The 16,263-nt window shown below is 31.1% G+C and overlaps 2 protein-coding genes across 2 annotated transcripts; one reads left to right on the top strand and one right to left on the bottom strand.

Annotated features, from left to right (window-relative positions):
• Positions 1-5,929: 5,929 nt before the first annotated feature.
• Positions 5,930-8,839, top strand: LOC139841735 (uncharacterized). Its single transcript, XM_071831940.1, has 3 exons — positions 5,930-5,939; positions 6,040-6,221; positions 8,308-8,839. Exons 1-3 carry the CDS (start codon positions 5,930-5,932, stop codon positions 8,701-8,703), a joined length of 588 nt encoding a protein of 195 aa, XP_071688041.1. The 3' UTR covers positions 8,704-8,839.
• Positions 8,840-8,927: 88 nt separating this feature from the next.
• On the bottom strand, positions 8,928-11,931 carry LOC139843725 (UMP-CMP kinase 4-like). Its single transcript, XM_071833871.1, has 9 exons — positions 11,852-11,931; positions 10,741-10,797; positions 10,591-10,645; positions 10,305-10,422; positions 9,953-10,109; positions 9,771-9,851; positions 9,409-9,516; positions 9,253-9,324; positions 8,928-9,123 (listed from the first exon to the last, which is right to left on the bottom strand). The coding sequence occupies exons 2-9, from the start codon at positions 10,768-10,770 to the stop codon at positions 9,118-9,120; spliced, it is 627 nt and encodes a 208-aa protein (XP_071689972.1). The 5' UTR covers positions 10,771-10,797; positions 11,852-11,931; the 3' UTR covers positions 8,928-9,117.
• Between the last annotated feature and the right edge of the window lie 4,332 nt (positions 11,932-16,263).

The raw sequence follows: 16,263 nt of genomic DNA, 5'->3' as shown, positions 1-16,263 counted from the left end.
GGTATGAAAGCCGATGTTGCTAAATACGTAGGAGAATGTTTGACATGTTCTAAGGTCAAAGCTGAGCATCAGAAACCATCAGGTCTACTTCAATAACCCGAAATCCCGGAATGGAAATGGGAAAACATTACCATAGATTTCATCACTAAATTGCCAAGGACTGCAAGTGGTTTTGATACTATTTGGGTAATAGTTGATTGTCTCACCAAATCAGCACATTTCCTGCCAATAAGAGAAGTTGACAAGATGGAGAAGTTAGCACGACTGTATTTGAAGGAAGTCATCTCTAGACATGGAATACCAATCTCTATTATCTCTGATAAGGATGGCAGATTTATTTCAAGATTCTGGCAGACATTACAGCAAGCATTAGGAACTCGTCTAGACATGAGTACTGCCTAACATCCACAAACCGATGGGTAGAGTGAAAGGACGATACAAACGCTTGAAGACATGCTACGAGCATGTGTTATTGATTTCGGAAACAGTTGGGATCGATACCTACCGTTAGCAGAATTTTTCTACAACAACAGCTACCATTCAAGCATTGAGATGGCGCCGTTTGAAGCACTTTATGGTAGAAAGTGCAGGTCTCCGATTTGTTGGAGTGAAGTGGGGGATAGACAGATTACGGGTCCGGAGATAATACAAGAAACTACCGAGAAGATCATCCAAATTCAACAACGGTTGAAAACCGCCCAAAGTCGACAAAAGAGCTACGCTGACATTAAAAGAAAAGATATAGAATTTGAAATTGGGGAGATGTTCATGCTTAAAGTTGCACCTTCGAAAGGCATTGTTCAATTTGGTAAACGAGGGAAATTAAATCCAAGGTATATTGGACCATTCAAGATTATTGATCGTGTCAGACCATTAGCTTACCGACTTGAGTTACCTCAACAACTTACGGCTGTACATAACACTTTCCATGTCTCGAATTTGAAGAAATATTTTGCTAAAGAAGATCTCACTATTTCGGTAGACGAAATCCAAATCAACGAAAAACTTCAATTCGTCGAAGAACCCGACGAAATAATGGATCGTGAGGTTAAAAGACTTAAGCAAAACAAGATACCAATTGTTAAGGTTCGATGGAATGCTCGTAGAGGACCCGAGTTCACCTGGGAACGAGAAGATCATATGAAGAAGAAATACCCGCACTTATTTCCAGAAGATACGTCAACACCTCCAACTGCTTAAAATTTCGGGACGAAATTTATTTAACGGGTACGTACTGTAGTGACCCGAACTTTTCCATATATATATATATATATATATATTAAATAAAATTGATATTTACATGATTTAGTGTTTCCAACATGTTAAGCAATAAAACTTGTTAAGACTTGATTAATTGAAATAGGTTTCATATAGACAATTGACCACCCAAGTTGACCAGCGATTCACGAACGTTAAAATTTGTAAAAAATATATGATGATATATATATATATATATATATATATATATATATATATATATATATATATATATATATATATATATATATATATATATATATATATATATATATATATATATATATATATATATATATATATAGTTAACATGATATTATGATAATTAAGTATCTCATTAGGTATTTTAACAATGAGTTATATACAAAAAAATGAGACTATTGAATTAAGAAACTCAAAAACGATATATATAACGATTATTGTTATAACAACGTCTTATTAAATACATATGAATCATATTAAGATATTGATACACTATATTTAAACATGATAAATGATAAGTAAACATATCATTAAGTGTATTAACAATGAACTACATATGTAAAAACAAGACTACTAACTTAAGGATTTCGAAACGAGACATATATGTAACGATTATCGTTGTAACGACATTTAAATGTATATATATATATATATATATATATCATATTAAGATATATTAATACATCATAATATCATGATAATGTAATAATTTAACATCTCATTAGATATAATAAACAATGGGTTAACAACATTTAACAAGATCGTTAACTTAAAGGTTTCAAAGCAACACTTACATGTAACGACTAACGATGACTTAACGTCTCAGTTAAAATGTATATATATGTAGTGTTTTAATATGTATTCATACACTTTTGAAAGATTTCAAGACACTTTTCAAAGTACTTCTACTTAACAAAAATGCTTACAATTACATCCTCGTTCATTTTCATCAACAATTCTACACGTATGCACCCGTATTCGTACTCGTACAATACCCATCTTCTAAATGTATGTACTATTGGTATATACACTCCAATGATCAGCACTTAGCAGCCCATGTGAGTCACCTAACCATGTGGGAATCATAATTTGGCAACTAGCATGAATGATTACACAAAATTACAAACTAATGTGACCTTATATGGAGTACATACATAACATTTTCAATCATCACCATAAACACTTTCATTTTTCAATTTTTATGCATCAAACTAAACTATCTCAAGTGTTCTTCCATTGTTCTAAGTGTTCTTCATCATCTTCATTAAAATCTAGCTCAATCTAGTTAATAAATCCATACATAAACCAAGTTACAAAACAACTACTCAAGAACACACCAACAACACTTCTAGTTTGCTAGCTTACTTTCAATCTTGCAAATCCATTTCAAGTGATCATCCAAACTCAAGAAATCTTTATTATTTACAGTAAGATATCTTTCTAATTCAAGCTAATACTCATACTCAAACTTTGATTCAATTTCTATAACTATAACAATCTTATTTCGAGTGAAAATCTTACTTGAACTTGTTTTCATGTCATGATTTTGCTTCAAGAACATTCAAGCCATTCAAGGATCCTTTGAAGCTAGATCTATTTTTCTCATTTCCAGTATGTTTATCCACAAAACTTGAGGTAGTAATGTTGTTCATAACATCATTCGAATCATATATATAAAACTATCTTATTCGAAGGTTTAAACTTGTAATCACTAGAACATAGTTTAGTTAATTCTAAACTTGTTTGCAAACAAAAGTTAATCCTTCTAACTTGACACATGTTCTATATCTATATGATATGCTAACTTAATGATTTAAAACCTGAAAACATGAAAAACACCGTAAAACCGGATATATGCCGTCGTAGTAACACCGCGGGCTGTTTTGGGTTAGTTAATTAAAAACTATGATAAAATTTGATTTAAAAGTTTTTCTTCTGGGAAAATAATTTTTCTTATGAACATGAAACTATATCCAAAAATCATGGATAAACTCAAAGTGGAAGTATGTTTTTCAAAATGGTCATCAAGACGTCGTTCTTTCGACTGAAATGACTACCTCTTATAATATTGAATTGTAACCTGTATTTCCGACTATAAACTTATAATTTTTCTGTTTAGATTCATAAACTTAAGTTCAATATGAAACCATATCAACTTGAAACACTCAAAAAGGATTTAAAACGAAGAAGTTATGGATAAAACAAGATTGGATAATTTTGCTTGTTGTAGCTACGTGAAAATTGGTAACAAATCTATATTAATCATATCCTAGCTAACTTATATTGTATAATACATATATTCTAATATATTATGTGATCTTGGGATACCATAGACACGTATACAAATGTTTTGACATATCATATCAACCCATGTATATATATTATTTGAAACAACCATAGACACTCTATATGCAGTAATGTTTGAGTTAGCTATACAGGGTTGAGGTTGATTCCAAATATATATATACTTTGAGTTGTGATCTAGCCTGAGACGTGTATACACTGGGTCGTGGATTGATTCAAGATAATATATATCAATTTATTTCTGTACATCTAACTGTGGACAACTAGTTATAGGTTACTAACGAGGACAGCTGACTTAATAAACTCAAATCATTAAAACGTAATAAAAATGTTGTAAATATATTTTGAACATACTTTGATATATATGTACATATTTGTTATAGGTTCGTGAATCGACCAGTGGCCAAGTCTTACTTCCCGACGAAGTAAAAATCTGTGAAAGTGAGTTATAGTCCCACTTTTAAAATCTAATATTTTTGGGATGAGAATACATGCAGTTTTATAAATGTTTTACGAAATAGACACAAGTAATTGAAACTACATTATATGGGTGAATGATCGAAGCCGAATATGCCCCTTTTGCTTGGTAGCCTAAGAATTAGTAAAAACCGATCTACTAATTGACGTGAATCCTAAAGATAGATCTATTGGGCCTAACGAACCCCATCCAAAATACCGGATGCTTTAGTACTTCGAATTCGTTTTTTTATCATGTCCGATGGATTTTCTGGAATGATAGGGTATATTCTTATATGCATCTTGTTAATGTCGGTTACCAGGTGTTCACCATATGAAAGATTTTTAACTCTATGTATGGGATGTATATTGAAATATGAAATCTTGTGGTCTATTATTACGATTTGATAAATATATAGGTTAAACCTATAACTCACCAACATTTTTGTTGACGTTTAAAGCATGTTTATTCTCAGGTGATTATTAAGAGCTTCCGCTGTTGCATGCTAAAATATGGACAAGATTCGGTGTCAGCATGATGGTATAATATTGTTTAAAACTGCATTCGAGATTTACTTTGTTGTAACATATTAATATTGTAAACTAATATGTATTGGTAGTGTGTAAGTGTGATATTTTTAGATTATCATTTCTTGATAATCTAGGTGGTGTCTTTTTAACCTTGCCGATAAAATAAAGGTTATGGTTTGTTTTAAAAACGAATGCAGTCTTTGAAAAACGTCTCATATAGAGGTCAAAACCTCGCAAAGAGATCAATTAATATGAACTTTTATAATCGATATGAACGGGACATTTCAATAATAGGACCCCAACAAATAATGTGTCATATTAAAGAACTTTTTAGGACCAAGATTATAAGCATATCTAATAATATGACTCAAAAATCATGTGTTCTATTCTATAACTTTTTAGGACCCCACTTTATAAGCGTAACACGTCTTAGGACACCAATACTTTTCGATATATCTAATGGGACCCCCAGAATTGCCCCGTCCCAATTTATGGTTTCTTATGACGTTTTTTCAGCAGGGTCCCGGACAAAGGGTCCTATAAAGTCAGTTTACTTGTAGTGAATAGAAAAGATTTTTTAACTTCCTTTTTTATTTTTTTTATTTTTAACGTTCAACTAACCAACTGTTAACTGTTTTTTTAACCAACCGTTCTTTTAGAATTCAATTAACCGACCATCAACCATTTTTTTAAGCCGCTTAATTAAGCGACCGTTAACCGACCAAACAGTTCCTTTTTCACCTTCCTTTTTCGTTCCTTTAACTTTAAACGTTCAATTAACCAGCCGTTAACCATTTTCTTTTAATGCTTAATTATCCGACCGTTAACCGACCAAAGTCATCCTGTAGTGAAGCGCGGATTCTTTTATCCTCGTTCAATTCATTAGTCATATGATTGCATCATTTTTTTGTCTTGTAAAAAAAATAATGACATGACACAAATGTATCATTCTGTCTTTTCAATTCTTCAATCAACCTTATTATGAGTAGCGTTAATATTAAGGGATTTTTTTTTTCCATAATTCTCCGATCAACCATCACAAAATATCCTAGTACTTTAGGTCATGATATTCTAACAAAAAACTCTCAAGTTCAAGCTTCACTAGTAGTATATCTTGGGTTACCAGGAAAAGCTCACGACTGTCATAAAATAATCCGATTAGACCTCGTATATTAGAGTTAAATATCTCACTCTGCGGATAGTTCAAAAAAAAAAAAAAAACACTTATCTTTTTATCCGAACAATCCCAAGATAACGTCGTGATTGAGTTCCTATTTCCTTACAAGAGGCGTCAAATTCTAAGTGTCACTAGCATCATGTAGGAAAAGAGTTAGAAAACAGTTATGGAATAGGCATACATCGCCATCCTACATGAAACATTATCCGTTTAACTAAAAACATGAGTTTAGGTATGTACGATATGTTAAAGTATAAGGGGTATATTTGCCAAATCATGATATTTTCAACCCATATGTTATCCAATTCTGGTTCTCAGTTTTTGTTCTTCAGACACTTCAATGGCCGCTTCTTGTATATCTTGTTCATCCTCATCATCGTTATCATTCATTCTCCAACCAGAATTCTTAAAAATTAAATCCCACAAACCAATTTCATTATCATGGTGTTCTTCATTTCCCCAATTAAATATTTCGTTCAATTCAGTTTCTCCAAATCGTAATCTTAGAAATCAGGTATGTTTTTGTGTATTTGTAAAATAAAATATGTATATGATTGGGTTTATATGTTTATCTATATATTTGGACGGCAAAGTTTAGCACTTTTTAGTTTTATGAGCTGTTTAATTACAGAGTACTTATTTGGGGCTTATGCTGTGACTTATGAAGTCAAATGAACTACATTTTGATATGAAAATTTATGTAATTTTGTTAGATGGTAAAACTATGAAGTTTGTTTTTGTTACACTTATTGTAAAGTATGAAACTTGATGTGGTTTTAAATAATATTGGAAAGCTTTCTGAGGTTTATTTTAAATTGAAATTAAGAAGTTAGTTTGACTATGAAAGTCAAAGCACCCTCCCTGCTGCCCAAACAAAGTATCACTCATGGAATCAAAGAAATTAAGTTTCAGTTTTATACTACTTATTGGCCGGAGGTCCACTCGGAAGCAATCTCTCTATCCGTCGAATAGAGAGAGGGATGACTTTCTCTACTTTTGAGAGTGTTTTCACTCTGGGTGGAGAAATGACTTGTCTTTATTCTCGGATAGGGGAAGGATTGTCTACATCTCACCTCCCCCATACACCACTTATGTGGTATTGGGTTTTGTTGTTGTTGTTGTTGTTGTTTTTATACTAGTTTCTTATATACTACTAGCTCATTTCTGGTTGTGATAAATTAGATAGTTTGTAAGTTTTGTATAGGAGGGTGTCAAGTATGTAGAAATTGTATATGCGTTTAAGTTAGGTAGAGAATAAACGTAAACGGCTAAACGGATAAGTCCAATAGAGAATGTATATATATATTTAGAAATTTAGTGCAGAAAAACAAATGTTCCATTTTATAAGTTGAAAGTTTATTAGTATGAGAATTAGAATAAGAATGTATGTAACGGACATATATTTTGAAAAGGGATCAAAACTAAACTCTAAAAAACCAAGTGACTTGTGATGTGGACATAGCCTCAACTAGCTTTATTTATAACTTGAGGGTCGTCTACGTTAGACAGAAACCCAAGTGAGATAAATAAATTAGTACTAAAAACATTAATGTAACATTAATATTCATGTATTGTTTTACGAAGTATAGTAAAATGAAGACAAGAAGAAGAGGAGGGAGTAATAAAACTAAAATTTCCTGTTGTACATTTTTTGAGAAGCCAATAAAAGCATCATAGACAGCATGAAAGGTAGATAGTTTACATAAGTATTTGTAAATGTATTCGTCTTAAAATGTACTTAGCAGATTACCTATCATGAAGACTAACATTCTGTATAGAAATAGAAACTAAGCAACAAACTTTCAGATCTTCATGTACCCAAAGATTGTATTGACCCACCTTTTACCAGTCAGAAGTCACATATTAAGACTTAAATAAAAATACCGAAAGTTAGGTATAATCTATTGAAACATCAAAAACCAAATCGTAAATAATGAAATCAAAATCTGTAAACAATGAAATTGTTACGGGAGTATTTTAGGAGGTTGTTTGAGAAACGTAACATAATTGAAGATTTGAGGCCTCCTTAACTGTGATAACATCCTTCACTGCTTTACACAAATATGACTTTAGACCTAATTTTGGCACTTTTTTGTTTGACTTCTATACTGGCTTTGTTCATTTGTATATGCATATATGTATGCAGTATGTAGTATATACACACTTAATTTCGGACGAGGTCATCTTATCTCACATTATTTGATTGTACAAGACTATCATCTTGCCAGTTTTCCTTTTTTTCCTTTTTTTTTTTTTTTTTTTTAGGTATAATAAGCTTGACCTAATATTTTATTAAGACTGTCTTGTTGGTAGAAATGAGACAAAGAAATGGTATATACACAGTGTCAACATTTTACGTGTATACACATCATTGCTATATATTTTTTTTGTAAATTACAATCTATACACTGTTGTAAGAACAAAATAATAAGACAGTAAAGTGACAAGAATGCAAATTGCATGTAAATAATCTGAAATCGTTGTTCGCTTAATGATAAGGATAAACAAACCTTGTGCATTGTTTCCTCTTCCCTGTTTCCTAAATATATATTACATTTTTATTTATTAATTAATTAATTTTGTTAATTTTTGTTTTGCAGGGATTTGTTGTTCAAGCAGCATGGACAAGAAGATCACGAAGCGAAGCAGAAAAAAGACCGAACAAGAAATCATGGAAACAAAGGACGGATATGTACATGAGACCATTTCAACTAAACATTTTCTTTTCTAAAAGATTCATTCATGCAAAAGTAATGCATCGGGGTACTAGCAAAGTGATATCGGTTGCCACCACAAATTCAAAGGATTTAAGGAACGCATTGCCTTCACTCATTGATAACGAGGCTTGCAGAGTGATTGGAACTTTAATAGCCGAAAGATCAAAGGAAGCGGATGTGTTTGCAGTAGCCTTCGAACCGAAAAAGAACGAAAGAATTGAAGGGAGACTGGCAATTGTTCTTGATACTATAAAGGATAATGGTATCATATTTGTATGAACTTTTTAGTAATTACATAGTTGGCATGATTAGTTGCGGTAACATTTTATGTTCAAACTAGCTATATCCAAAAGTTCTAGCCAGATGCTTTTTTGTTATCCGAATTTTAGTTTTTCATATAAAGTGCAACTGTGTAATGATGAAGTTACATTTGTCTTCACCAACTTAAGATTCAGAGACAAGGAGTGTTTCTAAAGTAGTCGCGGCGACATAAAAATTTCAAAAGTAATGAAAACAATCTATGATAATAACAATATTACTGTTACAGGTCATCATGTTATCGTTTCAGCAAATAAAATATAATCATAATACATATAAAGCTCATCAAATTAAAAAAAAAAAAAAAAAATCATATTACATATAAAGCTCATCAAATGTATAAAACCTATTCAGAGGTTGTATATGAAGTATCCCCTATGCCTGCAAACATAACAATCATATCTTAAAGTTAATAAAATTTATGAATTCAAATAATTAGTTTTTAAAAAAATACATTTTCAGTCTTACTTTTTCAATAATATGTCATCAAACATTTAGCGAGTATTTTACCTTGTCAGCAACAGGGGTGAAAATAGCTTTAACTGCTTCAAAAACTTCTCCAACAGGCTTACCAGCATCAATCTGAGTCCAAAAATTACCAGTTACTAATATCACAAATGACATTATTACAAATGAGAGTAGTAAATAAAAAACTTGTGTAATTACCTTTTTGACCTTCCCCTTGGAGTTGTAGTACTCGATAACAGCAAGACTAGATTCAACAAAAACCTTAAAACGCTTCCTTATTGTTTCGATGTTATCATCTACTCTCCCCTGCATATAACCCAAAAGGCAACATTAATATCATTAGTCATATGCATTAACTATCTTACGATATTAAGCAGATATCATATATATACATTTATCATCAGATTGTTCACATAAAAAATTGTTATAAACAAAATACTTGTCAAAATGGTTAAATATCAAGCTCATTTGTCAATTTGGCAAATGTTTGATATAATGTTTTTTCGGTAATTAATCTATAAATAAATAAATAGTCATATTACAAAATACATATATCGAACCTGGTTGCGGCCTAATAGGCGCTTCTCCATCTCTTCCTCAGAACAATCGAAGAAAAGAACAAACTTGGGTACAATTCCAGTCTATATAAACCAAAAAGGTTTTGAACTCTTAATGTCAAATGATTGTATCTAATATCATACTAATTTTAATTTTAATAAATATTTTGAATTAAGAAACTCACAACTGACTCAAAGGCTGCCCGATTTTCCTCGTTACGAGGAAACCCATCGATGAGAAATTTGTCATTGTCAATTTCCATAATTGCCTTTTCAAGAAGCTTGATTGTTACTTCTGAAGGAACAATGATTCCTTCAGAAATCATATTCTGAATCATGGTCCTATAAAGTATCAAAATAATAATTAACATACAAGGCGTGGACACAATATAATTCTCTAACCTACAATTGTTACAAACCAAAATATTTGGAAAATTCTGATCTTAAAAAGATCAAAGTATGCAGCTTTAAAATATAAAAAGAACAAGCAATTCTAAGTTAATTCAAGTAGTCATATGAGTCAAAAATAAATCATACCCGTTTTCAGAACCGGATTTAATTTCTGCCCGGAGAAGATCTCCAGCACTTAAATGAGTATACCCAAAGTGCTCTACAATATTTGCACATTGTGTGCCCTTACCACTGCCCGGGCCTCCTGCTCAATGTTAATTTAGCAACAATTAGAAGCAAGTTCCCTTTTAATTCCATAAGTTGCTATGAAGATCTTAGTTACAAAAAGAGCTTAGTTCTTATTAGTATTATTTTTGTAAACATGTTTAATTGTTTATATGATGTATAAACAACTTAGAATCGAAATCCTCACCTAGGACGAACACAACTTTGGGCTTCGTTAAACTAAGAGCACTCATGGTTCCTTCCTGAAATCAAATATACACATTTAATTTGGTTGTCAACAATAATTATTCGAAGACCGGAAAGAAAAAGAATAACACAATAATGCTAATATTGCTACCTTATTTTCAGCATCAACAACAGTCCCCATGAGTCCTAAAGTGTGTTTAGCTTACTTCTGCACCCAATCAAAAACAATAAATTAAAACTTGCAAATGGAAGGCTTATAATAATACTCATTGGTTTCAATTCAATAATAATCTAATCCAAATGTGAAAACTGATCATGATTATATATAGATGATCCATATAAGGATAGCAGATTCTTATTTATGAGCAAGATGAGAAAACATTGGTTCAATAATATATTAATATGTAACTTTGATTCAGAATTCAGATTTTGAGCAGATTCACAAAACTGAAATCAACTTCTGGTAGTATATGAGACCGTGATCAACTATAAAAATCACCATGTATGTATAAATCTTTTAAATCAAAGTTACAAAAAATTGCAATGCAATGTTTTCTCGCGGTAAAAATATATATAAACATAACTAAAAATATTAATATAAATAGTATAATTAAAAGATATTTATTTTTGATCCTGGTTCTACGTTTAGTTATATATTGGATTTGTATAGCAATGTTATATCAAAAACAGGGTCAAATCCTTCAATAAGTAAGCTAAGTATGACAGTTAAAAGTCCTTAATAACAGATCCACATTCATGTATATATGTAAATATAAATAATTGAATCACAAAAAATAAGTAAATCATCAGATCAGAATCAAAACACAAACTTTAAAGGGTACTGGTCAGATCCAATATGAAAATCCAAATCACGGAAAATCAATAATAATGGCCGTCAAATAACTCAAAACGTTTGTAGTAAGATCAAATGAATGAATATACCAACACAACACCTATCTCAATAATTAAAAGATGTAGGAAATACATCTCTATAACGATCAAACTGAAACGCATATGCAAAATTGTGTGTTAAATCCATAATTAGTTAGTCAGATCATGACGTAAACAATTTATGTTAATCTAAAAAACAAGGATGATTAAAAAATTTGAGCGTTAAATGAGAATTGAGGATCGAGGTTCAACAAGATATAAAACCCTTATTCCCTTAAACAATATATGAAGGTGAAATGAAATTGAAAGTAACAGATCATAGATCAAAAGCATTATTTACGAAATGAAATATTCAAATATATGAATCTTACAGATTCAAAGACGACGTAGGCGATTTGAAGAAATTTGAGGAGAAATGAGATCTAAATTTTAGGGGTTTTATAGGCTTCTTCATTTCGACCGCGTTTTTTTTTTATTTCTTTTCTTTCTTATTTTATAACTAAAGTTTCTCTCCGTATTTTAGGATCTATGTCGCCTTCTCTTTTTTACTTTATACTTATTTTTGTTTTTTGATGATTTTAATTTTTATTTTTATTTAAAAGTAAGGTGACAAATTTGAAGCTATTAATCAAAATAAACGAGAGTTAAAATACAAATATGTTCGAACTAGTTCGAGCTCAATGTAAATATTGAGAGTTAGATCAAATATTTGTTTGAACTCGACAGTTTTGAAGTTCAAACATATTAAGTTAGAACAACTTCTTGTTTGAACGGACACTGTATTCAGACAATTCTTTATAGAAGTATTTAAAATAAAATTAAAAATTAAATATATTTGAGCTATTTTCTCTAAATATAATTAGAGAGTTATCGTTGGACTATACTTGTCCATAAGACTGTTTGTATCGGGAGGAAGAAACGCCACAAATTGCTTAGCTGGAGGACAAGAAACGCCACCATATGGCGTAGCGGTGTGTCACTTCCCGACGTTTCCATGGTTTCTGTTTCATTCCAACGGAGCAAGAAACGCATGTCACTTGCATTTTTTTATTTTTTATTAATTTAAAAATATTATTTTTACCCCTTTTTAATACTTAACCCAATTATATTATAACACATCACCACAATACTCCTAACTAACACCAAAAAGTAACACCACCACTACTCCACCCAAACAAGTAACACGACCTAGTCATCCAAAAAGTACAAAAAGACAAATGACACCAAAAGAAACGTCACTCAATGGTCTACGTGATTAGAAATTATAAATCTAGCGATTCGAAATCATAATATATAATTTGTGATTCGAGCATAAAAGTCATAATGTGTACACGTATACACACATACGTGTTACCAAGATCGAATCATGGCAGACCACATGATGACCCACCTCCTTGGTATCGACTTTATGTTTTTAAATGTTACTGTATTATGTATAGAAAAAGATTTTCTAACGCTATAAATCGATTATAATAAGAGTAGTATACAACGTAGAATATATGTATTAGATAGAACAGATCATTGAAGTCGATATAAAAATTAAAAACTTTACAGTTTTATCGTGTTGCAACCCCATTTGAGTGTAGGTATTTAGTATTTAGGTTGTGTGAAAGATGATGTACCAAAATTTCTTTTATCGTCTATATAATAATCACGAATATTATATAAATTGTTATAATTCAGTAGGCTTATAACTACCTTTAATGGTTATAAGAACAAAGAGAGAAAAAGAGAGAATAAGGAGAGAAGAAATATTGATATTCTTATTTCAAGAGAAATGGTGCACCTTAAATGGTTACCATACATGTCTATTTATAGTATAAAATATTACTATGCAAGAAATATAATAATAATAAAATTAACATCCAATCTAGATATTTTATAACACAATCTAGATATATTTTATAACACTCCCCCTTGGATGACAATTTTATTAGAGAATAACTAGTACTGCCTCGTTAAAAACCTTGCTAAAGAAAACTCATTGGGATAAAACTTTAGCTAAGGGAAAAAGAGTGCAGCATAAAGTTGACTCCCCCTCAAGTAGGCAACGCCTGAGTTGTTACATCTTCTGAACATGCCTCATGCCAATATTATGAACGTGTGTTCTGAAAATAGCAGTTAGCAGTGCTTTGGTATAAAGATCAGCAGAGTTGTTGATTGAACATATCTCATTTTAATCTGGTTGTCTTTTACGATATCTTGAGTATATGAGAAAAATCTGAGGTTTTCATCTGAAACTGTATCATCTAAATCTTTTATGTACAAGTTTGGCCCTCGTGATTTGTCTACAGTCTCCTTCATGGTTTGTTCAAACCGTTGTTTCAGTTCCTATTCCCTTTCAGTCTTTTTCTGAGCCTTACCAATATACCATTCTTTTCCATCAAACTTATGACCGTTAAGACCGTTTATAGCTTTAGCGCCTCGTCAGCATTTATGTTTTGTTCTGTCATTTTTGATACTCTTCTTTCATTTGTATTATGTAAGCTGTATTATCTTCATAGATAGTTGTTACGCTTTTATAGCGTTCTAGTCCACAAGAATCAATAATGATTTGTATCATTGATCTTAACTAAAATCATTCCCGAGTAGCTTCATGTAATGCAATCACTTCGGCATGATTTGATGATGTCGCAAAAAGTGTTTGTTTTGAGAACGTCATGATATTGCGGTGCCTCCATTTAGGAATACATATCCAGTTTGAGATTTAGCTTTATGTAGATCGGATAAATAATCTGCATCTGTATAACCAAACAAATCTTGTTTCGAGTTGTTAGAATAAAATAATTATAAATCAGTAGTTCCCCGAAGGTATCAAACTATTTGTTTGATCCCATTCCAATGTCTTTTGGTAGGGGCTGAGCTGAACCTTGTCAACAAATTAACTGCAAAAGAAATGTCAGATCTTGTATAATCTATAAGATACATAATGAAATGTCCCGTTCTTATTGATTAAAAACGGTCCATATTAATTGATTTCGTTGCGAGGTTTTGACCTCTATATGAGACGTTTTTCAAAGACTGCATTCATTTTAAAACAAACCATAACCTTTATTTCATCAATAAAGGTTTAAAAAGCTTTAAGTAGATTATCAAATAATGATAATCTAAAATATCCTGTTTACACACGACCATTACATAATGGTTTACAATACAAATATGTTACAACAAAATAAGTTTCTTGAATGCAGTTTTTACACAATATCATACAAGCATGGACTCCAAATCTCGTCCTTATTTAAGTATGCGACAGCGGAAGCTCTTAATAATCACCTGAGAATAAACATGCTTAAAACGTCAACAAAAATGTTGGTGAGTTATAGGTTTAACCTATATATATCAAATCATAATAATAGACCACAAGATTTCATATTTCAATACACATCCCATACATAGAGATAAAAATCATTCATATGGTGAACACCTGGTAACCGACATTAACAAGATGCATATATAAGAATATCCCCATCATTCCGGGACACCCTTCGGATATGATATAAATTTCGAAGTACTAAAGCATCCGGTACTTTGGATGGGGTTTGTTAGGCCCAATAGATCTATCTTTAGGATTCGCGTCAATTAGGGTGTCTGTTCCCTAATTCTCAGATTACCAGACTTAATAAAAAGGGGCATATTCGATTTCGATAATTCAACCATAGAATGTAGTTTCACGTACTTGTGTCTATTTTGTAAATCATTTATAAAACTTGCATGTATTCTCATCCCAAAAATATTAGATTTTAAAAGTGGGACTATAACTCACTTTCACAGATTTTTTACTTCGTCGGGAAGTAAGACTTGGCCACTGGTTGATTCACGAACCTATAACAATATATACATATATATCAAAGTATGTTCAAAATATATTTACAACACTTTTAATATATTTTGATGTTTTAAGTTTATTAAGTCAGCTGTCCTCGTTAGTAACCTACAACTAGTTGTCCACAGTTAGATGTACAGAAATAAATCGATAAATATTATCTTGAATCAATCCACGACCCAGTGTATACGTATCTCAGTATTGATCACAACTCAAACTATATATATTTTGGAATCAACCTCAACCCTGTATAGCTAACTCCAACATTCACATATAGAGTGTCTATGGTTGTTCCGAAATATATATAGATGTGTAGACATGATAGGTCGAAACATTGTATACGTGTCTATGGTATCTCAAGATTACATAATATACAATACAAGTTGATTAAGTTATGGTTGGAATAGATTTGTTACCAATTTTCACGTAGCTAAAATGAGAAAAATTATCCAATCTTGTTTTACCCATAACTTCTTCATTTTAAATCCGTTTTGAGTGAATCAAATTGCTATGGTTTCATATTGAACTCTATTTTATGAATCTAAACAGAAAAAGTATAGGTTTATAGTCGGAAAAATAAGTTACAAGTCGTTTTTGTAAAGGTAGTCATTTCAGTCGAAAGAACGACGTCTAGATGACCATTTTAGAAAACATACTTCCACTTTGAGTTTAACCATAATTTTTGGATATAGTTTCATGTTCATAATAAAAATAATTTTCTCAGAATAACAACTTTTAAATCAAAGTTTATCATAGTTTTTAATTAACTAACCCAAAACAGCCCGCGGTGTTACTACGACGGCGTAAATCCGGTTTTACGGTGTTTTTCGTGTTTCCAGGTTTTAAATCATTAAGTTAGCATATCATATAGATATAGAACATGTGTTTAGTTGATTTTAAAAGTCAAGTTAGAAGGATTAACTTTTGTTTGCGAACAAGTTTAGAATTAACTAAACTATG

This window comes from Rutidosis leptorrhynchoides, chromosome 4 (genome assembly GCF_046630445.1).
Source record: "Rutidosis leptorrhynchoides isolate AG116_Rl617_1_P2 chromosome 4, CSIRO_AGI_Rlap_v1, whole genome shotgun sequence".
NCBI lineage: Eukaryota > Viridiplantae > Streptophyta > Magnoliopsida > Asterales > Asteraceae > Rutidosis > Rutidosis leptorrhynchoides.
This window is presented reverse-complemented; position numbering and strand designations above follow the sequence as displayed.

Bases quoted from the DNA above. Each gene is read 5' to 3' on its own strand.
- LOC139843725 (XM_071833871.1), bottom strand. From the start codon at position 10,770: ATGGGGACTGTTGTTGATGCTGAAAATAAG. The intron at 10,423-10,590 runs GTGAGGATTTCG...AACATTGAGCAG, and splicing joins CAAAGTTGTGTTCGTCCTAG to GAGGCCCGGGCAGTGGTAAG. The intron at 10,110-10,304 runs GTATGATTTATT...GATACTTTATAG, and splicing joins AAATCCGGTTCTGAAAACGG to GACCATGATTCAGAATATGA.
- LOC139841735 (XM_071831940.1), top strand. The intron at 6,222-8,307 runs GTATGTTTTTGT...TTTGTTTTGCAG, and splicing joins ATCGTAATCTTAGAAATCAG to GGATTTGTTGTTCAAGCAGC.